Below are 17,790 nucleotides of genomic sequence, written 5' to 3' on the forward strand. Positions count from 1 at the left end.
GAATCTGAGGTGTCGTTAGTTTTCCTAGAGCGTGCAACACGCTCTGTTAACCGAAGGGCATAGATGAAATTTTTCATAAAAAAAAAAGAAATAAAATGAGCCAAGAGAGGGAAAGTTTCACGTCATATGACTAATACCTGTATTGTGTTTACATGACCCGATCCAAATCCATATCATAAAAAGGGTCGGATGTGCCCTAATCAAAATGAGAATAAATTGGGACTCATCAACGGGGAGGGGAAGAACGAAGAAAGAAGAAAAAGAAGCACGCTACGGCAAAACAGGGCAGATGGTCAGGGAAACTTGTAATTGTGGAAGACAAACACTACTGATGACATCATGGACAGACACAAACCCAGGAAGACGATTTGTGCGATGTCCTCAGTATAAGGTAATGAACAAGATGTTTTTGTAATTTGGCTTGTTGCTGGAATTTAGGTGGTTTTGTGAGTTGTTTGATGATATTGTGGTATGAAAATAGGAATCGGGAGGCTGTAAATATTGGGACTGGGTTGATCCTGAGATGTGTCAAAGGTCTAAAGAAATAATACCTGGACTGTTACGGTCCAAGAACAAGATTGCAGCTGAGGTCGAGACGTGGAAGGAGATGGCCAAGGTACAGCAAGGAAATGCGAGGAGATTGAAGATGTACCTGATGCTTCATTGGGGTGTCATTCTCCTGTGGCTCTTTTTTTTCAAAATCTGGGGCAAAAGGTGAAAATGAAGTTGGAGAAGAAGCTGCCCTATGATGTGGGAAATTATTATTTTTGCCTAATGCTGGGATCAAAGGTCATTAGGGGGTAGGTTATCCAAGTTTCGTAGTTGTAGGTATTCGGAATAGGTTGGTGTAGTGAACTATGTACATAAGTTGGTTCTGGTGTTGATACTGCAATACTGCAATGGATGAGTGTTTTTGCTGGTTATGTAAATTGCGGTATCAGCTTTTACTTTCGGATGTAATGCATTATTAGTGGAGCCTAAGTGTACCCTTGTACCAACCTGGGATTTAAGTCCTCTGTCAAGTAAAATGGATGTATTTAAATGATCCTTTTAGAATTCTATTTATAACTAAAGTATGTCTCAGCATTTATATACAATAGTTCCTGTAAATTGTCCCCTATTGTCCCTTGTTATCAAGTTCATTATAACATGGTACCAACCGGGGCATTTCGTAGACAAAAAGGCAAGCTTAGCCTTACACGAATAAAAAAGAGTAAGCTGTTACTACTAAAAATAGTTACCATTTACAAATATAGAGCAGGTTGTTGTTAGTACTATCAAAAACTGCTCATAATTAAGCACCAGTAGCAAATTCCAAAAGTAATTCCCTAACACCAAAAGCAATCTGTTAATTCCCTAACGCCAAAAGCAACCCTATTTGTTCTTGGCATTTAAATTCCCTAAACTAACATGTTGGTTCCCATCTCCATGGAGCTGCACATTGTCAATGCCAGTTGAATGCTTGTGGTGGCCTGCAACCCTTTGTAACATAGATAAGTTAATGCACATATTACCCCTCCAAGTGAATGGTGCTGGAGGCAGTCCTTGTACAAGGTGGAAATTTGCAGATAAGTCCTTTGTGTATCTCTCATCTAGGTATGATTCTGGAGCTTTCATTGTTACTCCGGGACTGTGGGAATAAACTATACCTGCAGCATTGGAGTTCAACTGCATTCATTAAACAATAACAAATGAATAAGAAAGTGATTGGTCAAAGTAGCAGTAAATTTAAGATTATATTCAGCCACTTGACTTACGTGTGTACTACCAGTAGCCTCCTTCGCACTCACACCAATATTGGCACCTTCTGTATATGGGTTAGAGGACTCAGCACCTGTGTGAGTAGCCCCTTTCAAGCCAAGTTCTCCTATCATATCAAGCGAGTTTCTAAATGTCCACTGTCGATATTTGCAATTGTTTTTACTGTGGCCATATTTACAACCAAATGAGCATTTTCTGGCTTTTTTGATAGGTGGTTGTCCTTTAGCACCAGTTGGTTGATTGGATGGCTCATCTTGGGGCATACTTGATATGCTCTCCTGGGTATTCAGTATACCCACATCAGCAGTTAACCCACTCTTAGATGGCTCTTGAGCAGTTGAATTGTTGTTAGAAGGGAAGCCAGATTGGAGTTCATCTCCTGCAGCACCATGTGCCATACTAGGCATCCCATCTTGTGTAGTAACAGGTTGCTGGGCAGCACCTGTTTCATTGGCAGATTTCTTATTAGTTTGGCAGCTTCTCTTATTGTGGCCATACTTCTTGCACAAACTGCAGCTCATCTTAGTGCCAACCTTGCTCACTTTGTGAGGTTTATTTGGATTGACACATGATTTAGAAGTTGTTGCCTCTTCACCTGGACCCTTTTTCTCATTTTCTTGGGTCTACCAGGTGATCTTCCAAAGTTTGGAGGCTTCATTAGTCGTAAATTAATGTGCTCCCACAAATTTGGGCCATTGATAGGATTTAGTACGGGATCATAACTTGCCACATAAGTAGTCTTCAAATATGTGTGAGATACATGTTGCTCAGGTTGCTCATGCCTTCTATTAATGCATGCAACAGCATGACCACAAGGAATTCCTCTCAGTTGCCACTTGCGACAGCTACAAGTTTTGCCAGCCATATCAACAACAAATTGCTCACCAAAGGGACAAGATACTTGGTACCTGTTTGTCCCCGCATAAGAGGCAATACACATGCATTGATCCTTTTTTTGCTTTCTCAAGTATTTCAAAAATTCTCGGACAAAGGAGACCTACAGCAGCAAAATATATTTTGTTAATTTCAACTGTAGTTATCAATAAGGGCAGCTAATAATCATTGCATTAACACATCAACAAAGATGACAACAAGGTACTTAACCTTTATGTTTAGCCATTGCCTCCCTATTTATCTCCATTCTTCTCAATAAATACAGGTAAATGGTCTGCAACATGCCTATTATGGGCAGTGATCTAGCTTTTAATAGCACAGCATTGAAGGACTCACACATGTTGTTAACCAGAATGTCACAATCCAAACCAACCCTAAAATGAGATCTTGACCATGTTTTAGGGTCTTTGTCAGCCAGCCATTGATGTGCAAGTTCAGATTGTTGCCTAAGCAACTCCATTTCACGTTTGAACTGGTTCACATATGATGCCCTTGCACATCTCCACAACCTATCTTTTAGTGCCAAGCCCCTATGACTGAGTTTGAAGTTGGAGTACAAATGTTGAGCACAACACCTATGTTCAGCCTCCGGGAGTTTGTCTCTAACTGCTTGGACCAATCCCTATACCAATCCAAGTCAAAAGCAGATAGTTAGTTACAATATGATAACAAGGTTTAATAGCTAATTAGTAAGTCTAGGATGCTAATTTCAGTTTTCATTTACCTTTTGTTTATTAGTCATTATGCACCAATTCTTTGAATTTGAAATTCTCAAGTCCTGGACAAGTAATCCCAAAAACCAACTCCAGTTATCATAATTTTCCACTCCTACCACTGCTATTGTCAAAGGATACATTTTATTATTCGCATTCATGCCGACGGCTGTCAAAAGCTGTCCACCGTAAGGGCCCTTTAAGAAGCACCCATCCATTCCAATCCAACATCTACATCCTGCTAAATATCCCCGTTTCAATGGCTCTAGACACATATACAACCTCTTGAATCTAGAAATTCCTTCATCATCAACCTCAGACTCTACAAAGACAGTAGACCTTGGATTTGCTCTTCTCAATTCTCCACAGAAGTCTTCTAGCAATTCATACTGTTTCTCATGGGACCTTTCAATTGCAGCTCTAACTTTTCGAAGTGTCCTGTATCCTTGTTTTAAGGAAAAATCTACTTTGAGCTCTTCAGTCACTTTGGTAAGTAGCTCATGTACATATTGAAGGTGTCTTTCTCACCTCATCTAGAAACAATTTACTGGCCAGTCTTGAGGTCATATTCTTGTTATGGAATACTCTACCACAACTATGTTCATCACTCAGTGTTTTAATTTGAAAAGTGCTCTCACCTTGCATTTTTGAGCCAAAAATCTCCCACCCACAGCCTCTACATTTCACTCGTACCCTGTTTGTGTCATTCTTGGTGAAGTAAACATCCCTCCCATCCATAATGGCTTGTATTCTAATTGCCAATCTGAAGATAACCACTGATGTGAACTGCTGGCCAACAGTAAATTTAGCACTTTTCATATCAGTTTTGTCATTGAAAACTGGAAACTTAGGTCTCTTATTTCTACGGAGCCCAGATTCTTCATCTGAGTCACTTTCACTCTTCAACTCTGCAGAAGCATCTGATTCATATTCTGATTGCATGCCATCAATATTTATCCCATCAGCATCCTCACAACCATTGTCTTCGACTGCCTTTTATTTTTTTCTGCCTACTTTCTTCCTTGTTTTCACATTTGGGTTAGAAGGCTCGGCTTCGTTTTCTGTGGGGCTATAGCTGAATTGTTGCCCAACATTTATGCATTCATCCATGATATCAGCTTCGTCTGTTGCCATTTCATAGTCTGAGTCCTCTAGTTTTTCTTCAATAGGCATGTCTTCACCTTCACCATTATTATTTTCCATTGCCTCCTTGGGTTGATCATCACCTGAGTTGTCATTTTTGCTTCCTCTAGCAGGTTGCACTTCACTATCTTTGCTACTGTTATTTCCCTTCTCAGCATTCACATCAACTTCATTGATGTCATATTTCTCCACTGGTTCCCCTTCCACTTCTTTGCTATTGTCAACTCTCGACTCTCCAAAGGCAGTTTTTTCTTTCTTTGTCATTTCATCTTTTGCTACTTCATCATCAGGTCCCCAATCTTCTAATATCATAATGTCACTATTGCTCTCATGTGTGGTTTCATCTTCCCTATGTTGATTTGACTTAGCTTCATCGTATGCCTGCTGGGTATGAGGCATCTGTTTCATTGCTCCAGGTACAACCCTTAGATACACCTCTGCGACTCTATTATTTGGTAATGTATTCACCATTACCTCGCAATCTCTATCACACAAGCAATAAAACAACCCTGTGTCCAAAGGCATCCCTGCTACTCTACAGTGCCATAAAAAACCCGAGTCTTTTGGGTATCCAAGTTTCCACCCACATTTATCCAATATTACCAGGGACCACTCGTCCGGGTTGCAGCCGTCTATATAATCCACCTGCCCTCCTAAGTATTGTATATTGGGAGGATCTGTGAATTCACCTTGATGGTGTATTTCCAAAGTGAATGGTTGACCGAAATTTGCTCCATTACCAGCATCTATTATTAAAAGCAAGAATTTTTTAATTAGAAAAATTAATTTAAAAATACTCCAGTTGTACGATCAGGACCCTAATGTCTTCAATGGAGGAGCATTAGGATTCCAACGAATGAGCATTGGGGTTCCAACATCACAAATTTCCAGATCATTTTTTAAATAAAAAATTTTCAAGTAAGTACATTACATATTTAAATATTTTCACAAACCCTAATTTTTCACTAATCCCTAACTTCATCAGTCTATTTATCATTTTTCTATCTCAATACAAATCCCGACCCATTAACCTATTGCAATTGCAAACCACCTAATGGTATTAAATTGAAATTTAGAAGGTTCTTACCAGTTTCCATCTTCACATTCCCTTTTTTTGCCTTCACTGCAGATGCCTTTCGATGCCCTGTCTTTCGATGCCCTGTCTTCCTTCCCATATCACCAGCCATGAATCCCGATCAATGGTAGATTTTTGTTTTTTGTTTTTGCTTTTCCTATTCCTATCCTTCCCGTTCTGTTCGTCCCCTTTCAGACGGATGTAGCAAAGCAAATGGAGTTTCTTCATTCAATCTACTAGTATTTACAGGTGAATTTACCTTCATGTCCTCGCCTTTTTCAGTCACTTGTCTCGGTTAATAGAGAGTGTTTGCATGCTCTGGGAAAACTGACGACACCTCAGATTCTGTTAAAATATTTCCTTAAGTGAGACGGTATTTTTTGTTTAGAGACTTAAGTGTCCCATTTTGAAGTTTAGGGAGTTAAGTGGGATTCAGGGCATAGTTTGAGGGGTCTAAGTGGAATTAACCCTTTAGACAATGATATTATTATATTATTTAGTTAAAAAATATTTTAATGTCCAGGAAATAGTATTACAATCTCAGGTGTAATTATAGCAATTATATAAGTTATTTTTACTAAATAAATTCTATAGGTTTTTTGTGACGGCCCTACCTTACTCTAGGACATACCTTAAGGTTTAACGGACCACCTGCCTGACTCTCATCAAGACTCACTACAATACACTCCCAAAATAATATTTACTCCACCAATTCAACCATAACATTCACACTTATATACAAACCAATAGCTTAAAGTAAGAATTTTTCCACTAATTCTCATAGTACAAGTTTGCCCACAACAAATATAAAATAGGGATCTCAGGTTCAAGCTATCGTTATCATGACTTATTTCACCCTCATATCCAAGAGGTTCAATTCACGCATTGTCTTCGGGGTAGGGGTTCTTGGCTAAATTCAATTCCTCTAGTTCCTCACGGTTTATTGGCTGAAACAAATTTCTGCTTTCCCTCTTGGTTCTTGAACTATGCTAAATACAAGTTTCTTGTTTTATTGTGTAAGGGTGAAGGAGAGGAGGAGAAGCTGCTGGTTCTTTGGTTCCTTGCCTAGCTTGCTCTTGGCTCTTGTTGTTTAAGAAAGAAGATGGTTCTTTAATGGCAAGAAGGAAAGTTGTTTCTTTTTAATGGCAAGAATGAAGGTGATGTTTCTCTAGTCTTGCACACAATATGTCATGCAAGAAGACAAGTGTATTATGCGTCTGCCTTTTTTTTTAATGCTAATGCCACAACAAATTCCTAGTTCCACTAGCATTAATAATTCATGTGTAAAAGAGATAATTTCTCTTAAGGTGTATCGATTCAATTGTTTATTAAATAGAGCAATGAACATGTAAGTCAATCAATAACAAAAGGAAATGTAACATGCACTAAATTTTACATAAGACATGAAAATTTTCGATCTCTCACACTTTCTCCCCCTTAAAAGAATTTTGTCTTCTAAATTCTCTCCTGTGCTTGTAAAAGTTTTGGATAAATAGGATCCTGCTAAACCCAAGAAACTATGGATTTCAATAGGGTTTTTTGACTGTTTCCAATTAACAATAGTCTCTACTTTAGTTGGATCCATAGTGCTTCCATCCTTAAAAATGATATGCCCTAGAAACGACACTTTCTCTAACCAAAACTCACACTTATTGAGTTTAACATACAATTGATGCTCCTCTAAAGTTTGTAATATTATCCTCAAGTGCTGCTCATGTTCCTCTCAAGTTTTTGAATACACCAAAACATCATCGATGAATTACCACGAATTGATCCAAGTATGGTCTAAAAACCCGATGCATTAAACCCATGAATGCTGTTGGGGCATTAGTTAGTCGAAAGGGCATCACTACAAATGCATAATGTCCATATTGTGTATTAAAGGCTATCTTAAGTACATCTTCCTCCTTAATTCGTAGTTGATAATATATCCCTACCTGATATCTATCTTATAAATACTACAACTCCTTGAAGTTGATCAAATAGTTCAGCAATATGTGGCAAGAGGTCATTATTCTTAATTGTAACATTATTTAAACCAAAACCCCAATGATCTATACATAGTTTCAATCCTCCATCTTTCTATACTTGTCAATATGTGGCAATCGAAATCCACTGGTCCAAAATAATTAACCCAAATTACTCAATAGCCATTGGACCCAAGTATCTATACCCATTCCATTTCCTTCCTACTTCCGATGTGGGATACTACATTCTCCCCACATTTAGGATTTTGCATTCTTGTAAAATCTATTGGAATTTAGACTATCCACTTGACCATGTTCAGACTGGCTTGTATGGTTTTTAGAGATGGCCCCCGTTCGACGTGGCACTTAGTGCCGTAGGCGCTAGAGGTGGTCTCGTCAAACGTGGCACTTAGTCCCGCACAGTACTTAATTCCTTGCACTTCTTTGTGTAGACAGAACCCTAATTCGCTGGCCTAGGTTCACCCTGCGTAGAGACCACGCGAAACTAGTTCTGATACCAGCTGTGACGGCCCTACCTCACCCTAGAGCATACTTTAGGGTTTAGCGAACTGTCTGTCTGACTCTCGCTAGAACTCACTACAATACACTCCCAAAGTAACATTTACTCCATCAATTTGACCATAACATTCACACTTATATACAAACCAACAGGCTTAAAGTAAGAATTTTTCCACTAATTCTCATAGTACAAGTTTGTCTACAACAAATACAAAATAGGAACCTCATATTCAAGCTATCGTTATCTTGACTTCTTTCACCCTCATATCCAAGAGGTTCAATTCACGCATTGTTTTTGCCATGGGGCTCTTGGCTAAATTTGATTCCTCTAGTTCCTCACAGTTTCTTGGTTGAAACAAATTTCTGCTTTCCCTTTCGGTTCTTGAACTAGGTTAAGTACAAGTTTCTTGTTTTATTGTGTAAGGGTGAAAGAGAGGAGGAGATACTACTGGTTGTTTCGTTCCTTTCCTAGCTTTCTGTTGGCTCTTGTTGTTTAAGAAAGAAGATGGTTCTTTAATGGCAAGAAGGAAGGTTGTTTCTTTTTAATGGCAAGAATGAAGGTGATATTTCTCTAGACTTGCACGCAATATCTCATGCAAGAAGACAAGTTGTCTTTCATCTCTCTCTCTCTCTCTGTTTTTTTTATGCAAATGCCACAACAAATTCCTAGTTCCACTAGTATTAATAATTCATGGTGTAAAGAATTTTTCCTAAGGTGTATCAATTCATTTGTTTATTAAAAGGAGTAATAAATATGTAAGTCAATTAATAACAAAAGAAAATATAACATGCGTTAAATTTTAAATAAGACATGAAATTTTTTGGACTCTCACATTTTTACCATAAGTTGTGATATTCAAATATTTTAAAAAGAAAATATCAATATATTTAAACATTAAAGAGAATTATTAATGAGAACAAGCAAAGACAAAGGAAATCAAAATATTTTTTATGAGATTTATTTTTCATTTTTTGTAATAAGAAATTAGAACCATAATCCAATACTGTTTGATTCTTCGAAAGGAATTATTTTTATGGTCGTTGCATTTCAGATATGCGGCGACTCTGGGCGGGAAAAGAGATTGTCGCAAAACACCGATTTTTGAATTGAGCATTTTTGGTCGAAATTTGCCCTCGTGTCATCATCTTCATATTTTTCCTTTTGCACTGGCAGTCCGGGAATTCTCCTTCTTCCGGTCATAGTCAAGGGAAGAACATCCCTTTTTCCCATTCATAAAATCACGATAAAAAAAACCAGAGCCTACCGCCTCTCAATGATCATCTTCAAATCATTGTTGCGTTTCTTCATCAGCTCCTGAAATAATCTTCAGAATCTTTCCAATACCTGGGATTCCCGGCCCCATTAAAAAACACAGAAAGGAAGGAAAAAAAGAGAAAACGAAAAGGCAGAAAAGAGCAAAACGAAAATAAACAGAGGAATCAGCAGGGAGTTGCTGTTGCCGCTGCCACCATTGGAACTTTCCACCACCACCACCACCACCACCTGCAAATCTTCACCGAGAGAGCCTTGTAAGCTCTCCATTTCCTTTAATTTCAGTTTTTCTTTAAGCTCGGATTCTTGAAGCTCTTAAAGCACATTTTTCTTGAATTTGTCCTTTGCAATTTTTCTATTGATTATCAACGATTTTGTGAACATACATGCTTTATGTGCTAATTGGACTGAAATCCCTTGTGTTTCTGAGAATTTTGGATTGACTCTAACTTGTTCAGCTGTGGGTTTTGTCATGTCTATCACATATTTGACGAAATGCTCAAATGAACCCCCAAATGAAAACTTAAACTAAAGGCATGAATTTCCTGAATCTGTGCACGTAGGGAGGAGTTCCTATCAGTCCAACGCTGATCGGAGCCTGTGAGCGTCTCCAGAAAACCAAGAGGACTGAGGGAGTTGAAACTTGAGCGTTTTCTTCTTTTTCATTTCTGCTATTTTTCTGCATTTTGTGAGGGTTTAGGGTGTGTATGGTGTGTTTGTGCGTGGGAGAGAGGGCAAACTCCGGCTAGTCCAATGTTAGCCGGAGGTAATAATTTCCATTTTCTGGCGAATTCTTGTTGAAGGGAATCAACGCAGCAGCGACCTGGAATATTGTCGCGGAGAAGATGATCAATTTCCAGGAATTTACAGCTTCAGCCCCTCAATTTTCACTTGTCTTGTAATTAATTCCCCAAATTATTAGGACTTTATAATTTGACCCCAGAACTTTATTTTTATGTTTTCAATAAGGTCCTTAGCAGTTATTTTAGTTAGCTTTTAGATCAATTAGATTTTCCAATTGCCAAGTCAAGTTGTAATTAATTTTATTCTCTCTTTTTAGACCTGATATAACTCATAAGAGGCATGAGTGCATTTAATTTTTGCAATTTTTTTTTAAAATTTTTGCTTTGTTTTCCTCAATTTTTAGTTAATTACTTTATATTTTGTCTCATGTGATCAAGTGGTCTGCGAGCGCGTAGTTTCATTGCATGTCCAATGAAAGCCTTGGAGTTAATCATTTCATTTTATTTCACTCTTTATGTGTTATGCGTTTTTATTGACAGCTCTTTATGTGTTGTGCATTTTATTGGTCATTTATTTCACTCATTTTGTTTCATGCTTAAACTCGTTTGATCTCATTTTGACAGCTCTTAACGTTAAGGACCAAAATGTCCACCAACATTAGACTTGGAGCGTTTAAAATTAAACTAAGGGAAAAATGCACTTTTCATCCTCAAAGTTTGGGGGCTTGACCAATTTTATCCTCAATGTTTAACCCCAAACACATTTCATCCTCAATGTTCCGTAATTTTGACCAATTAAGAACAATTGACGGGAAATATCCAATTGACCGTTACAACCAACGGTTTTACCCAACAAAAAATGGGTAAAACCGAATGGAGCTAACTTTAAAGGAACAAAATGCAACGGACGGACGAAAAGCTCCATTGTTGTCCTTTTTCCCTCTGCCCTTCAACCCCAAAATTTTCTTGCCAATCTTTGCAGCTTTAAACATTCATCCTCAGAGCATCTGGCAGTGGAGCTCCCTGTGCTCTCATTTTTGCCTAAATGAGGAGCAGAAGTTCTGAAGTCTCCAGTGGTTCATCAACTCCATTCTGCAAGTGTGGGTTAAGAACAAAAATGAGCACCTGTTGGCGCGGCGAGAATTCGGGAAGAAGATTCCTTGGTTGCTCTCTGTGGCCGGTAAGAAATATTTGTCTAAAAATGTTGGTCCTTCAATGTGTTAATTTAGCTAACTAATTTCTGAGAAATGTCATTATTGTTATGGTAGAGACCCGAGAGATGCAGGTACTTTGAATGGGTTGATGAGCCAATTTGTCCAAGAGGGAGAGTTCTCATTCCTGGTTTGCTGAAAAAGACTAACAAAATGGAAGAACAAGTTGAAAGAATGCGTAAGAGGGAGAAATTTTTTATTATAATAATTGTGCTTTTGGTGGTTTTGCTAGTACTGAGTTGGAGCAGTAAAGGCGAGGAAAAAGTAAAGGGAGGCAAGTTGCTGCTAAGACTGGAGTGATTTTGGTAAAATTGCAGAAGAAAGAACATTTTGAAGCTGGCTGTGTTTGTTGTTGGAACGAGAGTTGCATTTTTTCCTATGAAGTAATATCCAATTGCAGGGTATAGAAAGGGACTTATTTTGTTTGTACAAAGGTTCCAAATGAACTCTGCAATTTATGTAAAAGGTGGGATTTAGGAAGGGAAATGTATTTGGCAACAATGCAATTTATGAACTCTGTAATTTATTTTGTTTGTAAAGCTATGCGTTGAGTGTAAGAAAATGGTCCTTGTCAAAGTGTTGTTCATATCATAAATATAAAATGGCCATGAACTGATAAACCACATGTACTGATAATACAAACAGATGCAAATAAACCACGCTAGAAAACAAATGCAAATAAACCAAACTGGCAACTAAGCTGATAAACCAAGATTGTCCCACATGTACTGATAAACCAAGTTGGAATATAAATGCAAATAATACAAACAGATGAACATGAAAACAGTTGCCATATATGTATATCATAACTTCAATACAATTAAAGTGCATTCTCAATGAAATAAAGCAAGGGATAATATCAGAAACCTCCCCTGAGGTTTCTTGAAATATCACTAAGCTCCCTCCACATTTTGGAAATCTCTCCTACCACCCCTTGAATTGACATTTTCTTAACAATGTCAGCCCCTCTAAGCAAAAGTAACAATAGATTAAGCATTTTGGAGGAGGGAGAGTATTTTAGTTCCCTTCATACCCTTAGTTTGACTGATACAGTGACAGAAGAAAGTTGCAATAGGTGAAAAATATGAATTGGAGAATATTTTCCTGGCAGAATATTTTCCCTTCATAAGCTACTTTGAATGCTTCTACTGGTATTAAAAGGTGAAGGAACCGCTGGTGAAGTAAGGCAGATGGAGAGGTAATTGGGCAAAGCAATGGCTAGTTCATCCTTTGCTAAATAAAATCAAAGCAAATCGTGTTAAATAAGGAATCGGAGGGCATAAGAAAGCAAATGATGGAGGCAGTGGGGGACAATATGCAGGAAAGGAGCAATGTTGAGGAGAGGAAGTCAAGAAAAGCAAGTAAGTTTAAATAGCCTGCCTGCCTGAAACCCGCTTGCGGGTTTCCCCCTTATGTAAAATGACTAAAAGCTGCGTTTCTGTTCTATTTATATCAAACACATACTCTCAAACCCTCACCTGAAGGGTGAGGATGAGAGGGGAGGTTTGCTGGGCATCCTAGGGCCCTCCGATGGGCATGTGCAACTCAACGCAGCTTGCATGTAAAAAAAATTTTTTTTTTTAAGTAATTTGTTAAATAGCCTGAAACCCGCTTGCGGGTTTCCCTGCCTGCCTGGAACCCGCTTGCGGGTTTCCCCCTTATGTAAAATGACTAAAAGCTGCGTTTCTGTTCTATTTATATCAAACACATACTCTCAAACCCTCACCTGAAGGGTGAGGATGAGAGGGGAGGTTTGCTGGGCATCCTAGGGCCCTCCGATGGGCATGTGCAACTCAACGCAGCTTGCATGTAAAAAAAATTTTTTTTTTTTAAGTAATTTGTTAAATAGCCTGAAACCCGCTTGCGGGTTTTCCTGCCTGCCTGGAACCCGCTTGCGGGTTTCCCCCTTATGTAAAATGACTAAAAGCTGCGTTTCTGTTCTATTTATATCAAACACATACTCTCAAACCCTCACCTGAAGGGTGAGGATGAGAGGGGAGGTTTGCTGGGCATCCTAGGGCCCTCCGATGGGCATGTGCAACTCAACGCAGCTTGCATGTAAAAAAAATTTTTTTTTTTAAAGTAATTTGTTAAATAGCCTGAAACCCGCTTGCGGGTTTCCCTCTTTTTTTTAAAAAAAAATAAATAAATTCTATGGAAGAAACTTTTGTCTACTAACCAACTGTATACACTACACTTAGAGCTTGTCATATGTATTGCAACTTTAATCTACAAAGCTAAGCTCTTCTTATGTATTACAGCTTCAAAAAACTCAATATTCATCAACTTTTTTGTTCATCAACTTTATAAAGGTCAGGCATACATCATCAAATCACACATTTTTTATAACATCCAACATCAATAATACTTAATAAAACAAGAGCATACAAAGGGTCTGGTTGGATTATAAACTCAGTCATCAAGTCTAACAAAACAGAAAAATATAAGGAAAACAGAGATCCCATAAAGCAAACTACATGATCTGTTGTTGAACATGGGTCCATAAATGAAATAAAGCCAGCTATCACATTACAGCTTGCACTTCCATAATTACTAGGCAAAGCAAAAGTTGAAACAACAAAAGTCATTCACTAATTACAAAAGCAGCAACTTGGCTTGAACAAAAGCAGCTTGGCTTGAAGAAAATTCAGCATGTTGTTTCTCCTATCACAGTACTTTCTCCTTTCCCTTCGATCTAGATGAACTAGGAACACTTAAATCTGCCTTGCCAGCAGCAGCAGCATGCATATGAACATCTCTAATCCTGAAGGGCATCTGTACTTGTTCTTTAGTTTGTGTTCTGGGTTCCTTGGTGCTATATTTCACTTGAGACCTTGACAGCCCAAACACTTCGAACATATCCTGGTCTACTTGATCTGGGGCAGAGGATGTTATGTCAATCTCAACCAGTGGCTCAGCATCCTGTTGATGTTCAATGTTTGAATCATCATTACAAACTGCAGCTGCAACTCTTCTTGTATGTCTATGTCTCTTCTGCACAAAACAGTGAGGTAGCAAAAATCAAATTGCATAAAGACAGAAAAATCAAAAGATGTAGCAGGTTTTTCTACCTTTTTATTTGAAGACTCAGCAGCAGGCTTCTTGGTTTTCTTTGTTCCCTACAGTTTAAAAGGAAAACATGTCATTTATATACCAAATAGCAAAGATAGCTGTAACAAGTCATCAAAACAACTTACAACTTTTTTTCCATCTTGGCTAGCTGGATTGTTGGTAGAAGCAGCAACTTGGCTTGAACTAATATCAGTTTCTGCAACTGCAGGATCTTGAGCATCTTTGAGAAGCTTGCAGGACCTCATATTATGTCCCCTTTGATGACAGTATCTACACTTGTTAATCTGTCCCACTCTTGTCACCTTCTTCTTAGTTTTTTCCTTGGCTTGTTGAACCTCCTCTGCACTTCTCCTTCTCAGCTTTTTAGGCCTTCCAGGTGCTCTCCCATATAAGGGTGGTAAAGGACCTTCACCAACATCAGTAAGCCCCCATTCACTTTCTCCATTCATGGGACACACTGATCCTTCATAGCACTTCATATATGTCTCCACTGTATACCATTTTGAAACATATAGCAGAGGATCCTTTTTAGCCATCCACAATGCAGCAATGGCATGGGGACAGGGAATACCTGTTAATTCCCATTTTCTGCAAGAGCATGTTTGCTCCTTGATGTTCACTGCATATTGGTCACCATATGGGCAACTGACTTCATAAAGATCATCATTTGACTTGAATGGAAAACAGTCAGGTGCTCTATCTACATTTTTCTGCATAATGTGAAGAATTCTGGGGCAATAAGGATAAGTCTGCCACTTCTCTTTGGCCAGATCCCTATTTTTTTGCATTCTCTGCATCATGTACAACCGTATTGTTTCAAACATTTCAATTATTGGCTTCTCCCTAGCATCAAGAATTTTGCTGTTGAAGCACTCACAGATATTATTCAATAACATAGCACATTTAGGATGAGTGCTAAAATAAGCTCTGCTCCATTGACTTGGTGGTTTGCCATCAAACCACCTGGCTGCCTCTATATCAATTTCAGCCATTGCTTCCATTCTGCTACTGAATTGAGCTGGTGTTGTTGCTTTGGCAACAGTCCATAACGCTCTCCTCAAACCTTCTCCTTTGAAACCAGCAGATGAAAAGTTATTGTGCAAGTGTTTCACACAAAATCTGTGGGCTGCATTTGGAAAAATCATATCACATGCTTCAATTAGACCTTTTTGTTTGTCACTCATTATTGTCCACTCATAATCCTTTTCAATCTTCAAATCTTCTTTCAATAGTTTGAAGAACCAGCACCATGAGTCCTTACTTTCACCCTCTGCTGCAGCATATGCTATTGGAAAAATGCCATTATTAGCATCAACTCCAACAGCTGCTAGCAAAACTCCTCCTACTGATCCTTTCAAAAAAGTACCATCTACTCCAATAAATTGCCTACATCCAGTTAGGAAACCATGCTTCACTCCAGCAAAACAAATGTACAGCCTCTCAAATCTGCCTTTCCCTGTTTTTGAGTCTCTAAAGCCATCAACAGTTTTCATTATAACAGTGCTACCAGGGTTGGATCTTAGAATTTCATGCATATAAACTCCTAATTTGCTGTACTGGTCCTTTTCACTGCCCTGAACAATTTTCATTGCTTTTCTCCTTGTCCTATATGTTTGATTTTTTGTGAAGGAGCACCTATTTTCTTTCATTACTGTCTTCCTAAAATGCTCCAAATCTAATTTAGGATTACACCTAAACTCTTCACAGTACTTCTTAGCTACCCATCCAGAATGCACAAGAGGATTATCATATGTAAAACCACATGTGTGATTATCTTCAAATGTTCTTATTTGAATAGTTCCATCCCCACTTAATTTTCTAGCATATATAACCCAATTACATTCACTATTTCTGCATCTAGCCCTCACCCTCACTCTATCTTGTTTCACAAACTTACAAGGCCTGCCTTGTTTCACACTATAATTATGTACAGCAGTCTTGAAAAGTTTCAGACTTGTGAAGGACATATACAGCTCTAATTTTGGATTGTCAATATGCTTAGGATCAAAAGTACGAGACCTCAATTTAGACTCTTCATCATCAGACTCATGAATGCTTTCAAAATCAGATTCAGAATCAGGAACCTGTTCTGTTTCATCAGAATCAGGAACCACCTCTGCTTCATTCAAAGGATCAGGAACCACATTTTCTTTCCTGTGATTATCTACTCCCAACCATTCAGCATTTTTGTCAACATTATCATGAAATATACCATCATCAGCATCATCACCTATTTCATAATCTGAATCAATAGCTGAAAAAAAAGTCTCATCACTTGCGTCAGAATCATTATCACAATTATTAGCAGCACACCTTCCTTGACCTTCATCCCTAATATTATTGTTACCATCACCATTTTGGAGTTCATTTTCTGTCTCATCTACCTCATACGGATCATAACCAAGTTGTTGCACTAGAATTTCATGAAAAGATACTTCAAGATATAAGTTAACTTCCTTAGTTGGTCCAACCTCCCCCTTAACATAACCATTTAACTCCCTACTGCTGTCTATCCTCCTAAAGGTGTTATTTTCCCAACCATAGTACACCTTATGACCATATACACCAGCACTCTCAGTTAATCTATCCACTTCAAAAACACTTAGACCTATACTCTCAACATAGTCAAACACACACAAATCTCCACCTTCGTAATGGGGATCAGGAGTATATGAAATGAGGCCTCCATGGTGACATCTTAATGTAATAAATGTGCTGCCCGTTTCTGGTTAAAGAAAAGAAAATAATATAGATCAGACTCTTCAGGAAAAAAAAATGCTTCATCATTTCAGCATAACAAATTGTTGACCCACACAAAAACTACCAAACAAGGACCACTTTCACTTTTTCCATACACATGGCCAGATACACATGGCCGGCAAAATATACCAAGTATTATTGTTTATTAGTCACTCTCACCACAAATTTATAGTCAATCGGCAACTATCATCAGACATAAGGGACCACATTCACACTATAATAATCAAACCAAGACAAATTTTTTGATTTATTTATACCTCATGCAAATGGCCAAATCTGGAAAAAAAATAGCCGTAAATTGTAGTGGGGAAACAGTACAAACACAAGGGACCACATATCAGGTTTCCTTCTCCAAAAAAACACATATCTTTATGCAATGTAGTTGTTGATTTTGGATATAAATACCGTAATTTGGGGGTGGACAAATGTGGAGCTCTTTCTTCCGCAATGTCATATTTTTCTTCACCTAAAATGCTCCACGGATGCCGTCTATGCCCTCCTTCTTGCTAGCAGATGCTCGAAAAGTGGATGGAAAGATTGGCACAAAAATTTTTAGGGCTGACAACGGAGAAGAAAGAAGGAGAAGACAGAAGCTTTTTTCCTTTCGTTTTGCTATTTTGTGCATTTTTGTCCGTTAGAAAAAATGGATCCATTCGGTT

The 17,790-nt window shown here is 38.2% G+C and overlaps 1 protein-coding gene across 1 annotated transcript; it reads right to left on the reverse strand.

The window, feature by feature from the left end:
- Nucleotides 1-2,299: 2,299 nt before the first annotated feature.
- LOC113771108 lies at nt 2,300-4,310 on the reverse strand. The gene is made up of 4 exons (XM_027315728.1): nt 4,007-4,310; nt 3,380-3,813; nt 2,885-3,277; nt 2,300-2,758 (listed from the first exon to the last, which is right to left on the reverse strand). The coding sequence occupies exons 1-4, from the start codon at nt 4,308-4,310 to the stop codon at nt 2,300-2,302; spliced, it is 1,590 nt and encodes a 529-aa protein (XP_027171529.1).
- Between the last annotated feature and the right edge of the window lie 13,480 nt (nt 4,311-17,790).

Source organism: Coffea eugenioides, chromosome 5 (assembly GCF_003713205.1).
Source record: "Coffea eugenioides isolate CCC68of chromosome 5, Ceug_1.0, whole genome shotgun sequence".
In the NCBI taxonomy this organism is placed as follows: Eukaryota; Viridiplantae; Streptophyta; class Magnoliopsida; order Gentianales; family Rubiaceae; genus Coffea; species Coffea eugenioides.